The sequence below is a fragment of the Morchella importuna genome (genome assembly GCF_003444635.1).
Source record: "Morchella importuna strain M04M26 chromosome Unknown Morimp01GS010, whole genome shotgun sequence".
Lineage (NCBI taxonomy): Eukaryota > Fungi > Ascomycota > Pezizomycetes > Pezizales > Morchellaceae > Morchella > Morchella importuna.
The window spans coordinates 1,197,598-1,222,539 of NW_025763407.1; the positions used below are offsets into that span (position 1 = coordinate 1,197,598).

A 24,942-nucleotide genomic window follows, 5' to 3' on the forward strand; every position below is an offset into this window, starting at 1 on the left:
TCTTTGATCTATATCTATCTCCTGGTCAAAAGCTGCATCTATTTATGGTATCCTTTGATGTATCATATTCCAGAATCATCATGATGCTATCTATGTATTAGATCCTGATAAGTGCGGGAAGTGCGTCTTTGTGCATAAAGTATAAAAATCATAGGAGTGAGATTTGCAAGATAAGAGCTTGATAGGTACATGTATTAAGCAGGAAATTACCGCTATCATGGATAACGAAGTTACTTCACCCCCTAGGGGCTAGAGTCGATGAGATTTCAGTATTCAGGAAGGATATTGAATCAAGTGTCAGCTCTCAAGCTGCTATAACTTATAGCAATCATTAAGCAATATAATATACGTGCTTCAATGGATCTAAAAGGGCATTTTCATAAATACAAGGGAGCACCTATATATGGGAAGAGAAATACTCTTGGTATTTCGAAGGGGTACCAACTTGTGGATAGCTATATTATTTACGCATACATATACCGAAGGACGGCCAAGCTTCTGTTAGGATTTGGGACAAATATACACGTACACTAGTAAGATAGCCCAGAGGATCAAGCGTCATCCTAGGACCCGCACGTGGGAACACTTGAGTCTATAGTTTAGGTATTAATACGCTAACAGTAATAACTCGCCGGTTTAATTCCGTATTCTTCATTAAATTCCGCACTCATAGTAGTGATTTCACCCTGTTTTTCATGCTATATATTTTGACACCCCATTTCATCCGACTTTAATTTGACGAACGATGGAATAACCGCGCCGAGCTGCAAATTCCTAGTTGCCGATCACCTTCCCCTACTACACCTCTCGCCATTTCCCACATCACAGATTGGCTTTATGAGACTCAACGCTCTTGGGATTACTCTTCATCGCTCAAGTCCTTTACCTTTTTTAACTTCTCCATTCTTTTTATCCCCTTAATATTAATCTATGTAACATCATGATATCCATATAATTATAATATGGTTAGGAATATTATAATTATCACCCTGTCAACAAACTCCTTTCCTCTAAGAAACCAGATCCTGACCTATCGATATATCATATTCATATATTTAGCTATAGTAGTTATAATCCCACACGAGATGAATCCATGAGACCTTGAGCGTCAATTGTGATGAGTTTTATCGATTAGGCCGTATATATATTATGCCCCCCCAAGCGCCCGAGTGATATATATACACATATAATTGGAATCCGGAAGGCTACATCATAAACTTAAAAAATCAATTAATTAATACTCTCCAGCTGATAGTGGATTTTAGACGATACTAACCGGGGGATGGGGTATAAATAGTCTGATTACAATATGAGAACCTAACGACGTAGTCGTAGTTTTTTCATAGCCATTATACTCCCCTTAAGTTCCAGGACGGTGATTTATATAGTCCATATATATGGCTATTGTTATTTCCCTCGCTCATGCCAGATGCAGGTTTATTTAACTATCTCCGGCACGGGCCCCGCAACTAATACCAAAGCCGAATCCGATGCAGGGTAAAATTTACCGCCAGTTGGCGGAACGAGGTGTATCCTATTGATCTCTATTGCTTCATGATTTTTATTACACGATCAGAAATATGCCTGTAGCTGTACTACTAGATATATTTGAGTTTGCTAAATTTTATACAGATGGTACGTCTCGCAAGAGACTTACCACAGAGTGAATATATCGGAACCAATGACAACCGTATTGTGTAAGATTTTGGAAAGGCTATCTTATGGTTTCTCTAACACTTTCTCCTCGTGCGCGTATGAACGTGCACAAAGGGGCCGGGCGTGCCGGGGTATATATAGTTAAGTGCTAGCTGTACAATAAAATTTACCGCTTTCGTATGAGAAATTGTGACTAGGATACACCAAGATCATGTATAATCTGCTGGCATTCCAATCTGTTATAAAATCATTTATATCTAGAAAGCGCTATCATATATAGCTTTATTATATATATGGGGTATATAGAACAGTCTCTAGGGTTTCGACTCAGTGAAGGGCGGGTAAAGCAATTTTTCTTTCCCGTCAGCGTCTACGTTTACTTTATGATTATTCCGGTCAGTGTTGGTAATGACCCACGACCCGTAACGACCGGTCAGTATTAAGACTGGGTCGAGGACCCATCAGTCGTAAAAGGTAATGACCTAGGTCGTATTCTCCCCCGGGGTCGTATCATCAAGTTATGGGAAACTTGAGAAAGGTCTGTATTTTTTCTAGTAGAACCGCCTTTCTTGGCATTGATACGACCTACATTCTGACCGGTCGAAGACCCTGTCCCATCAAAATCGTAATGACCCTACCCAAGATAAATCGTTAGGACCCCCGGTCGTTACCAACGCTGATTCCGGTACTTTCATTACTATCGTTTACTGTAAAGAGTCTCAACGTTTGGTTGACACTTCATCAATGACAAGCTTAGTTAATTAATGAGAAACAAAAACAAAACAAAAAAACAAGCTTAGTTCATAGGATATCACTCGGCGGTAGGTTAGTTTGACGTCGACGGTAGGGTAACTTCTAGCAGCTAGCATGAAGCATAATTAAACATACATGTATACAACACTTGCGCAATCAATATGTGGTATTGTGAGACACTGTATTCATCATTGTAGCACATTTAAGATGTGGGGTATCTGCTAGACATGCCGTGTACAAGACTTTTTGAAAATCTAAAGTTGCATATTTGGGCGGTATCATGTACCGTTTGACAGGTACAAATTAAAGCTTCAGGTTCGAATTCAGGTGCTAGCTAGCTGCGGGTAGCCGTTCTAAGCACTACAGGCCAGCAACCGCGAGTGAATAATAGCAAGTATGGTATATATTCCAAGCAGATTTATTTTAGCCCTTTAGTGGATGGGCCGATAAAATAATTTCTTTTTAAAAGAAAGGGACGCTTTTCGAGCGGAGAACATTCGAGAAAGCGTGGGCGGTAAAATCAAGATACGAGCTGATGTTAGAAACAGAGCTCCCGAGCGACTTTACGTCGTCTAACCTCCGGTCGAGAAACTTCCAGGTCTCCTCGAAATCTGGCGACGTATCCTGCGTCATAAAGAGCTCTGCGCATTAAGGAATATTGTTAGAATTAAAATACTGGGAAAACATTCAGTAATCCTAGTCTTCATTCTCACCAGTACTGGCATAGACTCCGGAGAGTGTTGCTCTCTTAGTATACCAATTCATGTCGTGACTATCATCTCCGGCAAGAAACCACATCTCGTCGGACAGCTTCGCTAATTCAGAGACGGAAGCGGGTATGTTTCCTGCTAGCGACATAAGTCCCAACGCCTTTCTCAATAACAAGCCATGTTGTTAGCTTAATTAGATATTAATGTCGGTCGTATAATATGGATATGGTAAATTGCCGTAGAAACGGGGAAATGCACCTCTTGCCATCGGTTTATTAACGGGGAGTTTGCTCTCAGCCGTTCCGCACAGAGAACCCGAATCTTTGCTGGAGTACTGAGACGCTTTGTGCCATCTTCAAATTTACTAAAGTCGACTTTCTGACTTAATCGTAGCCGTTCGGTAACGAGGTGGTAGTTTACAAGGTCGAATACGCCCCGGGGGAATAAGTTAGTTGAAATGTCGAGATATCCGACATCACGAGCACCAAGAGACAGTGTCGTGGTCGAAAACCCATGTGAAGGGACATGGCGGAGAGCAGCAGAGAGTATTGATGATTCTGTTGGCGTGAATGGGGGGGCAGGTGACGGGTGTTGGTATGAGTGGTACTGGCGATGTGGTGGAAAGCAAAATATGGATATGGAGATGGCCTTGGAGGCTGTAGCAAGGCCAAGGGGGGATACTCTCAATGTGCTGATCATCGTGAATTATTTCTTATGCTTGTGGTGGGGGCAGAGGTAGGTTGTCAACTGTGTATGTACCACGGTGTGTAGCGTTATCGTTATCTTTTGGTAGTTGAGGTCGGTCATCGCACCGAGCACTCTTTTCCCCACCAGCTTTGTGTTGAGCCGCACACATGTATACCTATCAACCATCAAGGTGATTCAAAGAGTTGACACTCCAAGCCGAATTACATAACAAATAGCCAATTGCTTACGATCAGTAAGCCGGCTCTACAATTGACTTTCTAGTGAACCCTAAAAACGAATAGTGATCAATTGCTCCGGCAGTTGAAGTTAACCAATAGGAACGTGTAAGCTACTTAGTAGAGCATGCACGAAATACAATCCGCTCACTCGTCTAATCCGGTCAGTGTTGCACAAACGATAGGATTGTGAAGACACCAGTATCAATCACAGGGACGAACAAAAGCATAACTGCAGAGGTTGAGAGGGTCCGAAGACGGTGTCCTTTGAGAGGCCGCCATTGATAATGTCTTTGGCACGGAGGGCTGATGCTTCACTTATAAATCATACAAATGGGGATAAGTAAGAGTAGTTAAGCTTAGAGCTGCGCATTATGCGCCATTTCAACTTGTTTCGTCTTCGGAACCTCATAATCCAGGTTGATCGTCGACGAAGCAGCATTTTCTGTGCGTAACAGTGCATGTCATGCAGCAGGCAGCCCCTCGTTCTCCACTGATGTCGTACGATAGCCGTTGCGGATATCAGCTCTTCATATCCACTGTCAGAGTATGTAAGTGCTCGCTTCGATTTGCCCACACTGCAAATTGCGCATATCATTCAAAAAAACCCCACCTCTTCCCCATACCTATAAAATACCATACACTTCTTCCTTTTGAAGCCCGACAATTGAAGGGAGTAGTATGCTGTTTCAATGATCAAAACTGCCTCCGGTAGATATATATGTGACTTCGCCGGTCCTAATATATTGCACAATACTTCTGCCCTCGGCCCTGTTTCCGAGGCCAGAATGGTTAGATTTCCATATCAAGTGATATCGGTCACTCTTCTCGTCTCGCCGGGGACGATTGGTCCGTATAGAATGTGACAGTGTGGCCTGGTCTATCTTCGTCCGTTGCCGCCGGAGCCTAGTAATAAGTTACGAGGAGAGTGCCGCTCACCCCTCTTGCACACTGCATTTCGAAATCTGAAAGGTTCAATCTACCTAAACCGTTAGCAAAACAGGCCCCAGTTGTGAAAATTGGCAAATTCCAATACCAGCCATTCATGTAAAGTAGAGTAATTTTTCCCGGCTGTAACCTTGTAATTTCCTCGGTTGGCTTTTTTTCGTTTGGCCGCAGCTGGCCAGTAAATCCGTAATACAGAAAGCTGGGGTGGAGGAAAAAGAAATGAGAAAGTGTAGGTACTCAAAAGACAGCTGAAAGCGATTTTTAGAGGAATATATGTAGAACCCCCACGCCTCAAGTACTCATAAACATTGTTTCATGGTTCTCTACAAGCTGGAACGTCATCAATTACCACCAGAGGTTCATGACAACCAACAACCAATGTCGCGTCGTCCATTTTAGTGTTGTTGACACCTGTTGTTGGTTGCTTCCAATTGATATTTGTCCCGTTGCCTCCGCCCGCCCGCGCGATAACACAAGACAAGGCTCCCATCTTTTTTTTACCCTCCATCTTTTTTTTCCCTCTATCCGCTGCAACTGCCAAACGACCCGGAGGAGAGGTTCACGCAACCAACAACCTAGCAACCTTTCCAAAGTGACCAAAATCATCCAGCCCCCTGGTTTGTTTCTATCACACCTTTCCTACCCCAATCGCTCCAAACTTTTTTCTCATCGACAGCCAGAAAACACACTCTGCACACCGATCACACACCCCTCCCTATAAGGACTGACTTGCGAGAAACGTTACTTCTATCCCCACCTAACCTTTATATATAAAAAGGAGAGCACCTATGGGTCTGCTCCCCCTTCTTCGATTGAACCCCCCCCCCCTCGCCCAATCAAGGCCTTTGCACTCTCTAAAGTTTCCTCAGGCTAACCATACATATACTTACTCGCAGAGAGTGATTCCTACCGCCCCGGACCACTAGAAGGTGGACGAACAAGTGAATATAGACATGTACGTTACATACCGGTTTTTCTATATGCTCATCGTTTTTTATCACACACCCCCTCGCCTCTTGTGCCCCTTGCTTTAACACTGCTGCGTGTTGGTTGTATGTCTGTACATTTCCCGGTCGTTAGTTGCTGCCCCCCACTGCTGCTGTTGCTGTTGTTACCACTGCTTGAGATTGCTTGCTTGCTGCACCCCCCGTGTTTGCTCTCAAGTCGGCTGTTGCTATCTTTGCGGGCTGCTGCTGTTGAGCAAAGTGACGGTATACAATTGTTTTGTTTTGTTTGTTATTGTTTCCCTCTTGTTTACTCTCCGTGGGATGAGTGGCATTGAGTCTGGGAAAAGAAAAGAGCACAAGAGCAAAAAGAAACAAAATAATTCTGCCATTGCCGGCCGTTCTGCCCCTCGTCATTATCCCTGTGATTTTGCTGTCTCCCCCACCCGAATTACGTCCGCTGTGGGAAGGTCGCATCTTCCTGACTGGCGCGCCCTCCGTCTGTCTTCCCGCACCACACGCCATTCCCTTCCCCACCCCCCTAACATCTCTCTGTCCTTTTCCTGTCTGGACGTTTCTACCATTTAGGTACATCATGCTGATGGACCACCCCTCATCTGCACAAATACAGCAGCGCGATAGATCTCGTTCTCCGCGTCGTCGTTCGCCAGACCATCGTGATCGTGCAAGGTCACCTCGCAGTCCTCGCCAACGTCGTAGATCGTACTCACCTCGAAGCAGATCTCGAAGCCGGGACGATTATAGAAGGCGGCCTTCTCGTTCGCCTATGAGTGGCAGTGGACATCCAGGCGGATACACTGGTTCAGGATACGCAGGTAGTGGAGGAGTCGGTGGGCCTCGCCGAAGCTACGAAGAACGCGCCGCTGCCAAAGACGCCATGATGCAGAGTCTCCGTGACAGCTCCCAACAAGACCGCCGCGTCTACGTCGGCAATCTTTCATACGATGTCAAATGGCATCATCTCAAAGACTTCATGCGACAAGGTGAGTCCAGTATTTTAATATCCCATCAACTTAAGCCCTCCTTTAGTCACCATTTTGAGCAATATTGTCACCTTTATCAACAAGCATGGGTCTATTACTGGCGGTTTAGTGATTTTACTATTAATCATCCGTCACTGTCATTGAGCCTTGTGCCGGGTTTTAGGTGGTTGTCATAATGCTGACTCGTGTTTTCAATACCCATAGCTGGAGAAGTACTCTTCGCAGATGTCTTGTTACTCCCGAATGGAATGTCAAAGGTGGGAACTACTGTGAACGATAGTGGATGATTTGGTTTATTTCCTTTTGTGGGCTTCTTGACGGATGTGGATTGACGGGGAAGGACACGGTCGTCCGCGGGTTATTGTAGGGATGCGGGTATGTTTTCCTCCAATATTTTTTCTCTCGTTTAAAGGACCCTCACTGATGATATTTATCAGGATTGTGGAATATGCCACAAGGGATCAAGCGCAAACTGCTGTTAACACCCTCAGCAACCAAAATTTAATGGGTAGATTAGTCTACGTTCGCGAGGTAAATTCAGACCGGTTTCCCTTGATAATAAAAACTACTCACAGTGGAACTCTGGGGACAGGATCGTGAAGCCGAGCCTCGTTTTACCGGGCAGCAGAGTGTCCGCCCACCTTATGGCGGTGGGCCCGGAGGACCCGGAGGACCCGGCGGACCCGGTGGTTACCCCGGCGGCGGCGGATACAATGGTCCTCCCGGAGGCGGCCCCCCTCCTGGTGGTATTCCTGGGGCTGGCGGTCGCCAGATCTACGTATCTAATGTGAGTAATGAGAGATGAATATAGCTACTGGCCCCCAAGTTTGAAACTAATAAAATAATAAGCTCCCGTATACAGTTGGCTGGCAGGACTTGAAAGACTTGTTCCGTCAATCTGGTCAGTATTCCCCTGTAAAACACTAATTTTACATTGAATTCCAGTTGCAACAATTGGGCCCTCTTGGTCATACGCTGATCCAGATTTCACAGGGTCTGTTGTTCGTGCTGATGTTCACATTGGCCCCGATGGGCGCCCCAAGGGCAGTGGAGTCGTAGCTTTTGAGACACCAGAAGATGCACGCCAAGCTATTCAACAGTTCAACACCTATGAATGGCAAGGGCGTCAATTGGAGGTCAGAGAGGACCGCTTTGCTGGCTCGTCTGGTGGGTTCGTTGGAGGCCGTGGCGGATTCCCTGGTGCTCGTGGTGGCTTTGGCGGCGGCTTTGGCCGCGGTGGCTTCGGAGGCCGTGGAGGGTTCGCAGGTGGCTACGGCGGAGGTCGTGGAGGCTTTGGAGGTGGTGCTGGGGGCGGTTATAGTGGAGCGCCTTCCGCAGGAGTGGGCGATAGTAGCTATGCTTCAGTACCTCCCAACGACTTCACGGACCATGCCACCAGTGGAGGGGAGCGCAGCCCTACTATCTACGTCCGCAATGTGAGATTCCTTCCTCTATCCTCTCGTTGTTTACATGCACTCACTATACATAGCTTCCTTGGTCAACTAGCAACGACGATCTGGTCGAGTTGTTCAATACCATTGGCAAGGTTGAACGCGCCGAGATCCAATACGAGCCGAATGGCCGTTCAAGAGGAACTGGTGTCGTTCAATTCGATAGTGCAGAGAATGCCGAGACAGCAATCAGTATGATCCTCCTGTCTAGCATACTCATCCTACTTGAAGACAATCTTGCTAATAAAATCTACAGCCAAGTTCTCAGGCTACCTGTATGGTGGTCGCCCCCTAGGTCTGACCTTTGTTAAGTACACCACCAACACTTACAATAACGGCGGCGGGGATGCCATGGAGGTAACTGAGCCAGCTTTGACTCAAGATCAGATCATGTAAGCGGGCACTTGGTGAACCTTGATTTGACTTTCAAGTCAAGGCTTGCATCAATATTGTTTGTTCATTGGTTCTGTATCTTCGCTTGTTCTAGTTTGCCAAATGGGAAAATCATGTGTCAGGGTTTCCAGGCCGGCGCTGCCTTGTCTTTTTTTTGTATTCCAATTCATAGTCTTGTGTTTCTAGCTTTTTTTACCTTGCGTCAGAAAAAATTGGGGAAGGAGAAAACGGGGGGTAAGGACGGAAGTATCCGGATATTACGGAGGCGGTCGTTTGTTCTTTGAAGCAGCGTATCTTTAATCGCGACATTCGCGGAAATACTGGGCAAGGAACCCCGATTGCTATTCATTTGTAACCTATTTTTACCATAGGACAAAGAATTGACCATAAATGTCTCTCTGTTTAAACCGTATACATAGTAATGGTGTTTCTTGTATAATCGTCTGACCAGCAACCCGAATGGGTGTAAAGTGTAGTTTCGGTGTGGGCGAAAAGTACGGGGGGCCGCACCCCTCCCCTGAGGCTCTCACGTCGCGCCTTGTTTTTTCCGGCGCGTTTCCTCGACCTCGACGCGTTATACTTAAATCTGAGTGTTTGCGCATCAATCGATGCGACCCCAGATTTTAATTCGGGAACATCACAATGTCTCTACAGCAAATACAGGACACAACTCCGAGTTCCTTCGGTTTCGAACCTCCCGTAACGAACGATAGTGGTGTAGGGTCAAGCCTACCATCGAAGCGGAGCTCCAAGGCGCTCGACTCCAGCGATACGGACGCAGTTCAAAAGACCGCCGCTGCTGCCAAAAGAAGCAGGAAGCGGAACTTTGAAATAAACGATACATACACCGAGGATGAAATCGAACCGAATCTCAACCTTGAAGCAGTTGCGGAGGTTGGCGATGGTTTGGGAGCTGCAGCGGACATTTCCGTTCGTGAGATCGAGAGTAAACGGGTTTTTAGCGGAATTCGACCGCCTCATTTGGTGTACCCAAGATCTCAATACGAAGGATATCATCACGAACTTCCTAAAGAGAAGGAGAGGATTGTTGTCCAGTTTTTCCAGGTAAATTAGATGTAATCATAAAGGAACTTCATGTCTATCTGCTAACATTAGATGCAGAGTAACGAGCAAAAGAGTGATGGGGATCTCTCTGACGATCCAGACTTCTTTCATCAATACCGCCTAGATGATTTTTCAGTATATCATCCGCTCAATGACAAACGACTCAGCGGCGAACTCACTTGCGTGTCAAATATATGTACCCGGGGAGGGTTTGATCTTCTCTTTGATGGGGTCCTGTCCGACGGGCAGCAGCGGCGATACGTAGAAAAGGTCCCGTTCAAGGCGTTATCCGTGGGAAATTATACGGACTTGACAAAGCACGATGTATCTCAGAGCCTATGGATACAGTCCGCGCTGAACTCCCATAGTAACATCTGGTATGCACTGGGCACTCCGTCGGGTGCATACGCACACTATTGGACTCCCTTTGTGTGGCTAGCCAATTTCGCTAAACATTTTGTGTACGTCATCTATCCCCCTGCTTTCGTCCGAAGTCTACATGTACATATTTTTCTGACATGGATCCGTGCGTATCAGAGACTACCTTAACGAGCATGAATTTGTGGTGCTGCTGGACTTTAAATACAAGTTCTCTAAATGGATAAAGACACACCATGCAGGCCACGAAAGCTTCGACAGATGGTTTGATGAATATGGCAAAGATGATTTTCGACAACCTGTAGCTGTCCACAGGAACTGGCTTTGGAATCAAACATGCTGCTATTCACAAGGCCTTTCTACTAGACACGTCTGGAATGAAGTACTTCACCTCAAGTCCATCAAACAGGCACCAGGGGCCTGGATAGAAAAAACCGTGGTCACACCTTATGTACACGAATGTTTTGAGCACATGTTTGGCGATAAGATGATGGTTGTCAAACCCCCACAGAACTTTGAATCTTTAAAGTTTTCAGGCGTCCATATTCCAAGCCCAATCAGAGCAAAACGTGATCAAAATGGTAATCTTGTCAAGGTGGCTGTACAAGTCAAGGTTGGAGATGTCATCGCTATCCAGAAAGACGAAGGCACGGAGTGGCAGAGCACAAGTAATACCTGGTATGCCTACGTCCAGTCAGTTCAATACAGCAAAAATGACGATACAAAGCCATATGCGTTGGATGTTATTTGGCTTTATGCTCCTTCAGACACAACTCTTGCAAAGGAAAGATATCCGTTCAAAAACGAAGTGAGAAAATTCCCCTCGAAGACTGTTCATAGGTGGCGTTTAGTTTGACTAATTGATACAGCTCTTCTTCTCGGACCACTGCAATTGTAGCGAAGACAGGTTGTACGCTAGCGATGTCATTACTACGCTTACTGTAAGGTTCTTCGAAGGACCCAATGACGGGAAGGAGTTTTTCATTCGACAGAAATATCGTACTGGTGATCCAGCATTCTTGACATTGTCCAAGGAGGACCTTGCAGGATGCAGGCACAAGAAGATACTGAAATCTCCATACCAGACTGTAGTATCGCAGTACCAAGTGGGGGACACAGTTCTCGTCGGGGCTGTTCATGGAAAGAAGGATATCCTAGAGCCAGCCGAAATCTTTCATTTTGACGATTTTACAAGTGAAATCCACGTCAGGGTTTTGGGGCGTCGTATTGCGCTTGAAGACTCAAGTAAAGCTCGGCCAAACGAGCTCTTGTACACTGATAAAACAGTGCCTATCAATCCTCAGTTCATACACAGGCGCTGCCATGTACGCTTTGTCTACGCAGAGGATGTAAACGCAGGGAATATTCCAGTTCCGTACGACCGTAATGGCACCGGCGACTGTTTTTTTATCTCGTCGTATTTGTACGGCCCGGACGGCGAGCAGGGTATCCAACCTTTCGAGTCAGATGAGTTTCCCCAAACTTTACGTCAAGGGTTTGACCCGGACGTTCCACCCAATGCCCCAATTCTCAATGGGCTGGACTTGTTCTGCGGAGGAGGAAACTTCGGAAGAGGTATTGAGGAAGGCGGTGTGATTAATATGAAATGGGGAGTGGACATTGACGTACCTGCGATGCACACGTATGGAGCGAATCTGCGAACACCAGATGAAACTGCGCTTTACTTGGGAAGTATTAACAATTATCTACGCGATGCAATCCTGGGGAAGACCAGTTACATTATTGCTGGAGCTGTAAGAACCCCGTTTTCCTTTCTTTCCTCTCTCTTTCTTTCTATTTTCCGCAATCTCTAACACAACGTAGGGGGAGGTTGGTTTTATCAGTGCCGGATCACCTTGTCAAGGTTTCTCCAATGCAAACCGCAACAAGTTCAGTGAGAAATCGCTGCGCAACTGTTCACTTATTGCCTCTGTAGCCACTGCTGTGGATTTCTACCGCCCAAAGTATGCACTCTTGGAAAATGTCCACGGCATGGCAGCTACCCGCATCATGCCAGACAAGCGTGAAATCAACGTGTTCTCGCAGCTCCTGTGCTGTCTCGTGGGCATGGGATACCAGTGCCAGCAATTCACACTCGACGCCTGGTCCTTCGGTAGCCCGCAATCACGCACACGTCTATTCCTCAGTATCGCCGCACCTGGTCAGAGGCTCCCACCGCGCCCTCCCCGTAGTCACGAGCACCCCTCGACAATTCGAGATCTTTCCCTCTTCAGGGTTCCCAACGGACTGAAGTTTGGCGGCAGAGAGCTTGTCGGCCCATGCACATACCCAGCTCCCACCTCTAGGGAGGGCTTTGGCGACCTCCCCTTCCTGGGTAACAACCACGTCGGCATCTGTATTCCCTGTCCCGACCACCGTATCTCCCGTATCGAGTCATGGAGAACACGCACAATCATGGCCCACGTCCCCAAGCACGGCATCAGCGTCCATCAGAATTCCTGGCGCGCCGCCATGAAGGCAGGACGCATGCCGAAGGGCTGCGGCTACGAAATGTCAATCTCGCAATACAAGGTTCGCGATGGGTGCAAGACCTGGTCCCGCATTCTGGGCGACAGCCTCTGCAGGACCATCACTACTACATTGACACCGCAGTGCTCGTATACTGGTCAGTGGGTGCACTACGACCAGGACCGCCTCATCACCATCTTGGAGGCCAGGCGCGCGCAGAGCTTCCCCGACGATGAGGTCCTGCTGGGAAATGCGTCGCAGGCGTTCAAGATTGTGGGGAACAGTGTGGCGAGGAGTGTGGCGTTGGCGTGGGGCCTGGCCATCAGGTATGCGTACCTGGACGAGGTCATTGAGGAGGAGTTGGCCGCTGATGCCTAGGGGCGCGGTGTGTGGGGTGTGGGGCGTGAACTCTAAGGGTTTCTTCTTCTTTTACCTTCTTTTATTCTTGTCTTCTATTACCTCTTTTCATTTTACATTTAATGGTTTACTATTGTTTCCTACCTCACGTTTTTCATTGTTTTTTTTACGGCCAATTACCTGTCAATACCGTATAGGATAGAAAGAAGGAGAGAGGGAGCGCAAAGTTATTGTTAGGTGGTTGTCGTTGGGAGGGTTGGTGTGTGTGATGAGATCAAGAGTGTTCTAGGAGTTATACGCCCTTTTTTCACTCCCTTTTCCTATTTTTCCCTAAATCATGTTCTATACCTTCACGTGTTTCCTTTCTCCCTCTTTTTTTAGGATTCGGTTCACTCACTACTGATTAATCCGGGGCGAATGGGAAAGAATACATATTCGGTTTTCTGTAATGTACATTACTCCAAAAAAACGATCGGTCTGGCTTTTTCTGTTTGTTGTCTAGAGCGGCGTGGAGTGGAGTATTTACTACTAGTTACAATAGAATTTTTTTTTACGGTGTTGGGTGATACTGGAAATTTTGATCATTGACCCTTGTTCTTTTTTGCTGGTGTGCTTTTACTACTGCGTACCCGCTAGTCTCGTGCCCAGACTTTTGTCAACTTATTCGTAGGCTGGGCACAAGACTAGGTTACCTCTCTGACCTTGCTCTCTCTGTGTCCATGTGTCCATGTGCCTGGCGTGTTGCAACGTCACAATGGAGCTGTCTGTGGAGCTTGCTTGCTTGCTTGCTTGCTTGCTTGCTGAATGAACATCTTCTTCCTCTTCTTCCCAGGTACATACCCGGACGGAGATTGCTTTATTCGTTTCAGCGCGAGGCACGGTATTGTTTGGTACACAAAGAAAGGATGGGGAGCAGACAAAGGCTAGGTCATGTAGGTAGGTACATGTAGGTTGCCAGTGACCAGTGAGTGGGGGGATGCAGACACCCTCGCAACCTTCCCGTGTGTTCCGGGTCTGGGGAAGGGAAGGGAAGGGGACAAGCGGGGTGAACAAAAGACTATTCCTGTCAAGAGACCTCACTTAATCTGCAGTGGCTGGCTGGCCGTAGGCCTTCATCTCCGCTCGGGGGGCCCAAAAACAGCGACATTAGCAGTTCCATGTGAGTAGAGCACTTGCAAATTGGGGTTTTTTGTTTTGTATGTATGTAGGTACACGACATGTACGTATTATATTTTGTCCTTTTTTTTTTTTAATATTACAATATACGCTATTTTTATTTCCTCCCCTTCTTACTACTACTACTACTACCGCCCTTGCCGGCCTTTATGCTCCCCTCGAACCCGGGCCGGCTCTTCTTTGCTCCGGCCTTCTTCTTCTTCTGTTTTTCCGCCGCTTTACCGGCACTGCTACTCCCCGGCACCGCAACAGACGCAGACGCAGGTGTAGGCGCAGGTTTAGGCGCCGGTGTCCCCCTCGGCGTCCCCACAACTACACCTCCACCTCCACCTCCACCACTACTACCCCCAGCCCGCGCAGCACTCTTGGCCACCCGCTGCTTCAGCCGCTGCTCCTTCTTGCGCTCCTTCCTCGTCTGCGCCTCCTCCTTCCGCCGCGCGGCCATGAGCTCGTTGCGGTTGCGCGCGGGCGTGCCGTCGGGGCTGTCGGCGTTGCGTTTTGCGCGCAGCTGCTGGATGCGCGCCTCGAGGCGGGCCTTCTGCTCCAGCCGCATTTCGGGCGAGATGTCGCCGGGCTTTTTGGACGCTGGTGTGGAAGGGGCGGGGGTTGCGGGCGGCGGCGGGGAGATGGCAGTAAGGTCTGTGCTGAAGGTGAAGCCTGAGAGCTGGATTTCTTCGGCTTCGCCGCCAGAGTCGGAGCCGTCGTCGGAGTGGGGGGCAGTGTTGGTTTCCTTTTCCTTTTTGGTGGCAGCGGGTGTAGCGGGCTTGGATTTGTTGCCCTTGGAGGGTTTGGGGGTGCTAATTGCTTCGGCGGCCTTTGCGTCTTTCTTTTGCTGTTTCTTTTGCTTCTTTGTCAGTGGCTCGTCGGCGGCCGCCGGCGCTGCTGCTGCTGCGGCGGCGTCTTCGCCGCCGTTGCGGACTTCGAGAACTGTGGTGTCATCGGCCCCGAGCTGCTGCTGCTGCTGCTGGCGCCCAAAGTCTGAGGTTGTGATGAAGGCGTCAGGGTCGAGTTTGGCCTTCTTTGCGCGCTGCGATTCCTCTTTCGTTTGTTTGCGCTTGTTCCATTGCGTCTGTAGGATCTCGCGGGGCGTAGGAGGTTAGCTAGCGTAGCGCGGAGCAGGAAAAGACGGGCGAGCGAGAGCAGAGAAGAACATACGCTACCGTCGCCGACGCTGAAGTAGTTCTTTGCGGGGATGAGGTTGAGCAGCTGCGTGAATGCCGCCGAGTGTCTGCGGAGTCGCTCCTGTTCTGTTATATAAGCTACTTTAATTTTTCCCAATTTTTTTTTTTTTTTGATTTCTACTTGTGTCACGGTACCTCTAGTTCTACGGCGGTCGCGGTGATGGATGCCATTGTCTAATGCGGGCCAGGGCGGTGCGAGTGAGAGGGAACGTATTTTTCTATGGCGGAAGTCTCGATGTTGGTGAGGATTTGAAGATTGAAGATTGAGACATTGCGTGTGGTATGCCAAGGCGCTAGCGGGCGGATGGGCGCTACAGACGACCTAACCCTGTTGGGATTGGACTGGGGTAATGATTGGGCTGCAGTCGGTCGTTCGTCGAGATGTAGGATGGGATGGTGAGAAGAGAGCTGAGTGAGGCAGACGTGGGCTTTAACGCCTGGGATTTAAGGTGTGGCCACAAGTGCTACATACATGTAGAAGTACATGTGCTTACATGTAGCTAGCAGACATAACCTTCTTACGTCCCTAGCATGTAGATCTGGAGGCTACCTGTCCCCAGTATCAAACCCCGGTAAAATAAGCTCTCAACTGAAATTGCAGAAAGCTACCTATTACGAGTACCTACATTACCCAGATAAAAAATAAATAAAACACCGAAAACACCATAAAATAAAGAAACCCTCCCCCCAAAGCTACAACTCATCCTTATACACCTTTGCGTCTGTCAGCGGGACATACATCACGCCAAACTGCTTCTCCTTCGTCACCTTCCCGTCCTTGTCCTTATCAACCACCCAGATATACTGTCCCACGAAGCCATTATCGACCGGTATAAACATCCTACCGCACCCCCGCCATTAGCTACAACCACAACCACATGTAGCTCTAAACAACCCACCTTCCAGGCGAATTCAGCTGGTCAACCAAGCTCTGGTGGATCTCTGACGCCGCGGCGCCAACATGGATTGCATCATATGGGCCTATCCTCCTCATCCTCCACCTCATCCTTTAGCACACACACCATCACACCTACAGCTCCCATAAGAAAGAGGGAAAGTCGCACCACCCTCGGCCCACCCGAGCCGTCCGTCTCCCTTGATGATCTTGATGTTTCCGGCGTCGATCATCTGCGCGTGCACGGGGTCCTTACGGAGGTTGTTGATGCTCATGTCGCAGAGCTGCTGGATGTGGTCGATGCCGACTACTTGCCCACCGGGGGACACCTGGGTTGGCTCTGTTTAGCTTGCGGAGCTCCTGGTATAGCTTACTAGTAGCTCTTTCGGTTTGGGGTAATAGAATTGGCTGGTAGGTGGAAGCAGAGAGGACTACTACTAACTAGGTGCGCAAGCACGGCTGTGAGGTATCCGCTGCCGCTGCCAATGTCAAGAACTTTCTTTCCGGGCCCCAAGAGCGGGAGGAGAGCTTCTGCGGCCTATGCACATAGAGAGCTCCAATGTTAGAACAGTACCCCGTAGAACTGTAGTTACCACTTCTTTAGAAAAAAAGAAACTACCAATCCCCCCCCCAATTCCCCGCAAGGCACACCAGGAGCAGCTACTAGTAATAAGCAGAGAAAGGAAGCACGGGCAAACATACATTCGCATGTATATGCGGAGCTACATCCCAACCCCATCCGCACCCGCTGTTAGCCACAATTCCCACCTGCACCCCCCAGCACTGGAAAGATAAGTAGAAAAACAGTTACCAGATATAGTAGCATCATACCCAATCCTCTGTGGCGAGTCCTCGTACGGCATGATGGGGCTGAAGTGCGCCCTATCGACCTACTCTCTTCTTATTCAGCCATCAACTACCCAACTAATACTGGCGGGGAGGCTGGAGTGGAGTGGGTGAGGTGGATATACGTTCTGTAGAGTCGCCTTCACGATAGGGCTCTTGACGAGGCCGTGGCGCCAAAGGTTGGCGACGAGGCCTTCGTTTGTGGTCGAGGAGCAGCGCCAGCTCATTTTTGTTTTGGGTGAGGTTTTCTGGTGTGGTGGGGAGGTTGCTTGCGGGGTGTCTGGTTTGTGAAGATTGAAGGAGAGCAGAGCAAAAGCTGTGGTGGTGTGGTGGTGGGCAATGACGATGATGGATGGCAGATATGAGCAGGTACGGTAGAGTAGATACATAGGTGGAAGCTTCTGATTTATTCAGTAGGTAGGAGATGTAGATGTCATGTAGCTAGCTAGCTATAGAGACATGTATAGCGCAATAGATAACCACCCCACACCCCACACCACGATAACCACCACCACCACCACCACCACCACAAGCCCCGCGGGACAAGCTTTGTGCGGCGGGGTACCCTCTCAGACCGTCCTCCTCCCCCTCTGGCACTGGTGGGTGGTATGTAAGCCTCGATTTGGAAATAAGGTGTGACGGGCTCACGGCGTCATTTTTGCACTGCACCACCACCTGCCTTGGTGGTGGTGGTGATGCGCTCCGGGATTAGGTGCATACATAGAGTAAAGGTACAGCGCCGGACAGTCAAAATCAACCCTCATGTTCTTTTCAAGCCAGAAACTAGTCCTAATCGGGTAATAATGATCATCTAATTATCCTAATATGGTAAGAATTATCCCAAATTAATGTGGACGCCTTGGCATAAAACTATTAAAGTTATTTCACACCTATGTTTTTTTCGGGCAGATTGCACCAAATGTTTGAGAGGTCATAGTGCAGCCAGTTCTTAATTATTTTAAATCCCTTTTTATGGGGATGTTTACAACCATGATTAGACCCATTTTACAAAAGAATATTATTTCTGGACAAGTGTTGCGTTGTTGAAAGTCGATGGGTGAAGGGGAGTCGGTGGTTGCTCTGGCCGGCTGGTTTTGGCTGTCCGACACCGTACTTGCTTACCAGCAAGTGACGGGAACAGGGATTATTTGTATGAGAGAACGGCGCCACTCCATACAAACTATCCTTGCCCTGAGCAACTGGTTCTTTTGCTGGTAAGCAAGTACATACCTCAAAAAATCTGAGGCCAACCAGAGGTAGTCGATATGTATGCAAGTCTTTGGTGTATAGGATAACCCTTGCTGCATATATACATATCGCAGAGTAACAGATAGTGCGGTACCTACATGTGGAGTGGGTACATGTAGGTCTCTACTCTGGTCTAGCATGGGGGTTTTTTTTTGGCCTTACATGATGTATATACTCTATGCGAGGTGCGATGTGGTAAGATACACACGCACATATGTATGTAGAGTAACCTAGATGTTTCTGCTAACTACATGTTACATCCTATGTGTTAAATTCTTTTTTTTATATATATAATCGCTGATAAGACAATCGTTATTTCTCCAATTACATGTCTTTTTGCCCGAGAAAGCAAGGAAAAGAAAACGAAAGAGAGAAAGAAAAAGAGAGAAAAAGGCCTTTTATAATACAGATATATATTCCGTCACAGCTCAAATGTCTACGAAGAACACAACACAGAACAGAGGAAGAGCTCGAAATACCTAGTTAGGGGGAGGGGACAAAAAGAGGAAGAGGGGGAGGGGGAGAATGCTTATGTAGCGACAAAGAGAGGCACTGACTAGTCCAAGGAACAAAGGGAAGGAAGAGAGGAAGAAAAGGCAGTTACGAAACTGGAGAAAAAAACTATACCAACCCAGACCCAACCTAAACCCATACTGCACCAAAAAAAAATTGGGGGGAAAAAAAGGATAAAAGCAATAAAAAGGAAAGAACCCTGTACCCAAGAACAGCCTGGATGCATGGAGTGAGAAAGCCCGGTGGTTCGTATCTTTGGTTATCCCCTCTATGATCATTTACAAAATAAGAGCAGAAGAAATCAAGAGAGCGTATCGTTTCTATACTGCTCTTGCAGAATCCTCGTTCTCGGCAATGATAGCCGTACCAAGCCCACGGTCTGGGCTTGACAATACCACTTGCTCCATTTGCCGGGCCTGTAGAAAGTTTCGTACCGATCTAATGAGGATAAACCATCCTACTATCATCAAGATATAGCTTAAATACTCGTTCTTGCCAATGCTGTCGCTAGAACCGGTGTCGACCATGTCTTGCGCGCTTAGATCGTATGAGTTTGGTGATTGGGGTTCGCTCTCAGCTGGTGGGGAGGTTCCTCCAAAATCGTCACTCCGGGAGCGCATATAGAATCCATATTGGATCAGCGTAATACCCAAACCTGCGCGTGAACCGTTCTTGGCCGCGTGAGTCGTGTGAAGCAGGTATGTGAGTAAGAACCCGACGAATTGGAACGACATGGAAACTTGGACGACGTTAGTGGGTCTGTGTTAAGTGGTATTGGGGAACTTGGGGGAATAGCATACTCATAGCGTTCCAAATAAAGGCAAACACAGAGCCTACGGGCAATCCGTCGATAAAGACCTCATCACTAGCCATCCCAGGAGCAAGGATAGTAGTTTCCCAATATGGGGGAGTGGCATCGGCGGCAGCTTGTTCATATGACTGGCCAAAAAACATAAAACCGTCAGCCGACACTAAACCTCTTTATCTGCATAATCCTTGCCCAGTAGGAACTTACTGGTGGATGCTCCTCAACTTTCTCTCCGACTGTAGGTTTCGCGCTGATATTAGCGAACACTCCATCTGTTTGTCCACCGCCAAAAATCCTTCCTCCTGGCATCCCCCCGGCTGCCGAGCTAGCATGTGTGGTACTCGAGTTTGTTGAAACCAAAGGTATCGATTCTCGGAAATTCGCATTCTGCGACCCGCGCACATTTCTCATATCGTCTTCGTCATCGCTCGGGCTATCGAACGAATCAGAGAGCTCCGTATTTGGTTCCGATATTTCCGGAAGCGACCGGAATGAGGGGGGCGCAGAGTTCGGAGTCGAAGTTACGGTGCGAGTTGATGAGGCGTTTGTCCGAGAGCTTGTTATATTGCCGTGGACATCGAGATCCTCATCTTGGTGAGCAAGCTAGTGGGGTTGAAGTGCGTTGTTAGCAACAGTAGGACGCGCATGCTTGCAACACACGAACATGTGATCTCAGGGGGGCGCTTACTCTCTCATATCTGGGACCCATGGGAAATAGTGAAGATGGGTTTATATGCTAGAAAGGGGACGAGGAACGAGATAAACAATGACTGGTGAGAAGCTTATGGAAGGCGAAGGGATAGAATGTACGTCGGGCGGCAGCTATAGCAGGAGGAATAGTAGTAGTAGCGGTGGTAGTAAAGTAGAGTTTAAGAAGAAGCCTCACACTGACCGGGGAGCAAGATGAGGGAGGGTATAGAAAGGGTTGAAGTCCAGTGGAAGGCGATGGTGAAACGTCTAAGGGTTGAGGGGTGGAGCTTCATGCCATGATTATATAACCAAAATCACCCGAGCGTTTCCTGAAACAGACCAAGTGCCCTCGGCCAAGCAATTTTTCAAAATGCTCCGCCACACCTGGAAGATTCTCCACCAAACTGAATTCCTCCGCCCCGACTGTGTTTAGTGCAAGTTAAATCCTTTGTACCCCTGCTATGACTGGGACTCTGTTTCGCACAGGCTATGATTCAAGGCGTGCGATCTATGATATATTTGCCAGTTTCTCGCTTGCATGATGGAACTCGATCTCCGAGTGATAATTGGTGTCGCCAATGAGATATGCAGACTGCTTCTCTCTAATCCCACATATTCACCGGTCTGGCTCGAGTTCTTTTCACCACTCAATAGATACCCGACATTTTAAGTAGTTAACACTCTATAACCACGATCTCACACGCATTTCTGCAAAGCGATAATATTCCCAGTTATAAGAGACACCGAAGTAGCACACGATCAACCCGGTGTTAGCTTAGCACCTATTTACATCCAAACCTTCTTCCAATTTACTATGTTCATCACATTGGAAACCTCTCTACACTCAAAATCAATATCTAATTACTACCACTACGGAATAATGGCATATTATCTGAACACGTGAGTTGCCGGAGTATGTTACTCAGATTAAGGTCTCGTTACACGCTATTGATACCATCATTAATATTGTCCGCTGGTATTTAAACCCGAAGTCGGGGTTAAATTTCTCAAAACCCTTTGCTTGATTTGCCAAGGTGGGAGAAACCCCACTGGTTAGTAAAAGTTTTCCCGAATCAATCGTGGTGTCTATCAAGCTAAATACTCTCATCTGTTTTGAGGGGCGTTCTACTAGATTTCTAGAAGATGGGGAGGGTTTGCAGGAACGGATGCGGCTGCTTGGGAGATCAGATTGCGACGTTGTAGCGTGGTGACGTGGGGTTGGAGCGCATCCCGCACTTACACTAATGCAGCTGGAGACTTGGCAGGTGCACGGACCACCTAGAATCACGAAACCTCGTTTGTCTCGAACAACGGAGTCAAATCAACTTGCACCTAGGTCGTCTAAAGTACATCAAGAAAATCCCTTCGACAATCTCAAAGCTTAACTGGTGTTCAGTTCGATATCGAAATCACGCAAATTGGGCACTGTGGAAGCTTGACTTTCATAACATAGTCATCGGATCATCGATACAGGCCTTGAGGAGGTCTCAACTGAGCTACAGATCACTCCAGGGAGCATTGCTTCATCGCCACAGCGGCCACACTCACGCAGAATAAGCATGAGCTTGAGCCACTGGTTTCTTTGGCATGGGGACAGGGATTTATACACGGCCTGAGTAGGTGCAGTCCCGGTTAAACAACTCCGTTTAAGATTTCTGGGACAACACTTTAGGGTTCTGCAGGCTCTAGAGGGGGGTGTTTTAAAGGACGTGTACACACCTCGCCGGTGCAGACAGACACAGCAAGGGAACACATATTGGCGTTTTCCAGTCTGCCGTGTTTACCAAAGGACCTTGTATTTATTTATTTATTTCCAGATAGAGAGGCAGTAGGTGAATGAGTGAGGGCAGATCAGAAGGCCATGCCATGCAATGCCATCACCTTGAACTAGACCTCCCATCGATGACTGGAGATGAGGATGGGGATGGGAGTTGCAGAGAATGAGGAGGAGGAGGAGGAGGAGGAGGAGGAGGAGGGGCGAAGGAGCATCTTACCCCAAGGCTGTGGGTTATTATTGCTACAAAGGTTTTGTAGTATGGCCTATACTCGTGGGAAGTCGTCCCACGGCCACTTATCATCCCAAGTACCCACATCTGGTGTTGCTTTCTGTTGCCATCCATGAACACAAATTTATTTACCTTTTGTCAGTGCAAAGCAAATGAGCGTTGGTTAGGAATAGGGCGTTGTCATTCCCTAATTTTTTTCCCTTTCTCTTTTCCACTCTCCCTCTCTGCCTCTGATGTTCTGAAGGTCCTACTGCTTCTGCTCTACTGCTCCTGAATTTCCCCGGCCACCCAACCCAAACCCTTTCTTTTCCTTCTTGTACGAGCTCCATCTCCTTTCTCTTGCCTGTCTTTGTCTTTTATTCTTTCGCTTCCTCTTCTTCGTCCGTTTCCCCTCGCCTCATTCTTCATCTCTCTCTCCTCCCATCACAACACAACCCTTTTTCTCAATCGCCATCGTATCTCTGTTGCAGTCAAATCCCAGATACCCTTTTATCTCCCACGGATTGTCCTCAAAATAACTCTAGAAGCAAGATCAAGAAAAATAAGTAAAAAAAAAAAAAAAAAAAAAGGCGTCAACCAAAAATAAAGAAGTCTAAGAGAGAAAAAGAGAGAGAGACACGCACAGAGATAGAAAATATCCCGGACTCCCGGACTCCCGAAAATCCCCTCCCCACCCACCCCCCCAAACAACTCTTCTGGATCCGTTGGACGAAGGAATAGCCCTTCATGTCAGCGTCGTTTGGGAGTCCCTCTTCCGTGCACCCTCGTGTTCACCCGTCGTCGTCGTCGTCAAAGTCCAATTCATCAACCCATGGTGTTGTCACGACCGCGGATCCTAAGTCAACGTCAACAACTCTTTCTTCTGCTGCCTCTGCTTCGCGAAGTACTAATAACAACTCGCTGTTGTCGTCCTCTTCCACAACTATACCCCCGTCGTCATCTCACCCACATCGTCAACCTAAATATCCTCAAGATGTTGCAACTACAAATCCAACATCGACAACTGCTCCCCGTAACAAAAAAACTATAACATATCGTCACTCAACTGGCCAATCAGAACAATCACGCCACGAAGTCATCAATCTGGACTCCGACACGGAAACAAGCAGCTCTTCTAAAAAAAATAGCAACCCATCTCTTTCGTCTGCAAGAAATCGACAGAGTCTTCAGCCCCCTTACGACCCGATCCCACGTAGTTCTACTGGCGCCTCTACAAAATCTGCTCACCGTGCTTCCGCATCTCCTTCTATAGCATCTTTAATCGACCCCCAACCACCCCCTCCCCAATTGAGCACAGCGCCTCCCGAAAACCCAATTACCAATTCACCGACATTGGCATATGTTACTGGTGTTCCCGAAAAGAATGTAATGAAAGTTGAAAATATTTCCAGATCAGCCGATGCCGGCGAACCTTTGAACCGCTCGCCAAAGTCCAAGCCCGGGACTGCTCCTCCTTCAGCTGCACCGTCTCCGAAGCCTCATCGTGCAGTGCCTGCTTCAACATCTGGAAACGGATTGCTTGGAGGTGTTCTACCTGGTGCTTCGGGAAGCAAGGAAATAGAGCCACAACTTCCAAACATTCATATCCATGTCCCGCTCAATGGTGAGAACAACAAGTATATCAACTTTACCAAGTTGGCAGAAGAGCGTTATGGATGGGCTGCTTTAAATCCAAGGCTTGCAAAGGCTAGGGAGAGAATGATGAGAGGGGATAATAGTGGGGACGAAATGATGATGGATGGGTCAGAATCAGAATCGAATATGGAGGTTGACAAACCTATGGGAGGTGTTGATTCTGCGGCAGAGGGAAAGAAGATGCGAAAGAAGAGGAAGAACCAGGATATTTACGATAAGAATGACCCGTTCATCGACGACACGGAAATGCTGTGGGAAGAACAGGCTGCTGCATCCAAAGACGGGTTTTTCGTCTATAGCGGACCGCTGGTTCCAGAAGGGGAGAAGCCTCAAATTGAAAGGTAACATCTTACAGCACGCAATATCAATATCACAGAGAACCGCACTGACATTTATTATAGGGCTGATGGAACTGTAAAGAGGGGTAGGGGCCGCGCTCGTGGTACTACCGCCCGTGGAACTACCTCTACGCGCGGCGCAACTATTCGGAAGCCTCGCATGTCCAAGAAGGATAAAGAGAAAATGGAGAAGGAGAAGGAAGAGAGGGAGAGATTTTCACAAATTGCTGTGAAAGCTACTGCTGGGCAATAAGCTGAAGCTCCTACAATTGTGGCCTTAATATTTTCCAACTCTTCGAATGTCATTTACTCATCATTCGCTATTTGTTTCTTCACTTCGAGTGAATACTTGGCCAAGCCCTTCTTTTCTTTTATTTTTAATTCTGTATTCCTAGTTCTTTGGGAGGGAAGGTGGGAGGTGGGCGGAACGGAGGAATGGGATGATATTTGTATAACTAGATACGAGACGATACTACCGATAGGCGTTTAAGATTATTCATATCTTTTAAAGAGAAGGGTCGAATGTGTGGATACCTAGATACCTATAATAGCAAC

General features: G+C 47.7%; 8 protein-coding genes across 8 annotated transcripts; 3 read left to right on the forward strand and 5 right to left on the reverse strand.

Annotated features, from left to right (window-relative positions):
* Nucleotides 1–2,871: 2,871 nt before the first annotated feature.
* LAJ45_04414 (uncharacterized protein) lies at nucleotides 2,872–3,818 on the reverse strand (the record flags this gene model as incomplete). The annotated part of the gene is made up of 3 exons (XM_046113994.1): nucleotides 2,872–3,050; nucleotides 3,123–3,279; nucleotides 3,378–3,818. 3 exons carry the CDS (start codon nucleotides 3,816–3,818, stop codon nucleotides 2,872–2,874), a joined length of 777 nt encoding a protein of 258 aa, XP_045973096.1.
* A 754-nt stretch (nucleotides 3,819–4,572) lies between these two features.
* LAJ45_04415 (uncharacterized protein) lies at nucleotides 4,573–5,480 on the reverse strand (the record flags this gene model as incomplete). Its single annotated transcript, XM_046113995.1, has 5 exons — nucleotides 4,573–4,581; nucleotides 4,656–4,813; nucleotides 4,982–5,021; nucleotides 5,079–5,189; nucleotides 5,340–5,480. The coding sequence occupies 5 exons, from the start codon at nucleotides 5,478–5,480 to the stop codon at nucleotides 4,573–4,575; spliced, it is 459 nt and encodes a 152-aa protein (XP_045973097.1).
* Nucleotides 5,481–5,778: 298 nt separating this feature from the next.
* On the forward strand, nucleotides 5,779–8,785 carry LAJ45_04416 (uncharacterized protein; the record flags this gene model as incomplete). Its single annotated transcript, XM_046113996.1, has 12 exons — nucleotides 5,779–5,782; nucleotides 5,887–5,945; nucleotides 6,566–6,624; nucleotides 6,676–6,938; nucleotides 7,143–7,195; nucleotides 7,306–7,313; nucleotides 7,376–7,469; nucleotides 7,531–7,725; nucleotides 7,788–7,839; nucleotides 7,932–8,374; nucleotides 8,428–8,581; nucleotides 8,646–8,785. 12 exons carry the CDS (start codon nucleotides 5,779–5,781, stop codon nucleotides 8,783–8,785), a joined length of 1,524 nt encoding a protein of 507 aa, XP_045973098.1.
* Nucleotides 8,786–9,424: 639 nt separating this feature from the next.
* Nucleotides 9,425–13,072, forward strand: LAJ45_04417 (uncharacterized protein; the record flags this gene model as incomplete). The annotated part of the gene is made up of 5 exons (XM_046113997.1): nucleotides 9,425–9,847; nucleotides 9,905–10,308; nucleotides 10,385–11,033; nucleotides 11,095–11,979; nucleotides 12,050–13,072. 5 exons carry the CDS (start codon nucleotides 9,425–9,427, stop codon nucleotides 13,070–13,072), a joined length of 3,384 nt encoding a protein of 1,127 aa, XP_045973099.1.
* Nucleotides 13,073–14,324: 1,252 nt separating this feature from the next.
* LAJ45_04418 (uncharacterized protein) lies at nucleotides 14,325–15,579 on the reverse strand (the record flags this gene model as incomplete). Its single annotated transcript, XM_046113998.1, has 3 exons — nucleotides 14,325–15,296; nucleotides 15,383–15,469; nucleotides 15,544–15,579. 3 exons carry the CDS (start codon nucleotides 15,577–15,579, stop codon nucleotides 14,325–14,327), a joined length of 1,095 nt encoding a protein of 364 aa, XP_045973100.1.
* A 522-nt stretch (nucleotides 15,580–16,101) lies between these two features.
* On the reverse strand, nucleotides 16,102–17,376 carry LAJ45_04419 (uncharacterized protein; the record flags this gene model as incomplete). The annotated part of the gene is made up of 7 exons (XM_046113999.1): nucleotides 16,102–16,249; nucleotides 16,308–16,389; nucleotides 16,473–16,632; nucleotides 16,746–16,841; nucleotides 17,006–17,025; nucleotides 17,115–17,193; nucleotides 17,275–17,376. 7 exons carry the CDS (start codon nucleotides 17,374–17,376, stop codon nucleotides 16,102–16,104), a joined length of 687 nt encoding a protein of 228 aa, XP_045973101.1.
* A 1,854-nt stretch (nucleotides 17,377–19,230) lies between these two features.
* LAJ45_04420 (uncharacterized protein) lies at nucleotides 19,231–20,427 on the reverse strand (the record flags this gene model as incomplete). Its single annotated transcript, XM_046114000.1, has 4 exons — nucleotides 19,231–19,649; nucleotides 19,711–19,849; nucleotides 19,926–20,321; nucleotides 20,407–20,427. The coding sequence occupies 4 exons, from the start codon at nucleotides 20,425–20,427 to the stop codon at nucleotides 19,231–19,233; spliced, it is 975 nt and encodes a 324-aa protein (XP_045973102.1).
* Nucleotides 20,428–23,140: 2,713 nt separating this feature from the next.
* On the forward strand, nucleotides 23,141–24,640 carry LAJ45_04421 (uncharacterized protein; the record flags this gene model as incomplete). Its single annotated transcript, XM_046114001.1, has 2 exons — nucleotides 23,141–24,390; nucleotides 24,451–24,640. The coding sequence occupies 2 exons, from the start codon at nucleotides 23,141–23,143 to the stop codon at nucleotides 24,638–24,640; spliced, it is 1,440 nt and encodes a 479-aa protein (XP_045973103.1).
* Nucleotides 24,641–24,942: the final 302 nt, after the last annotated feature.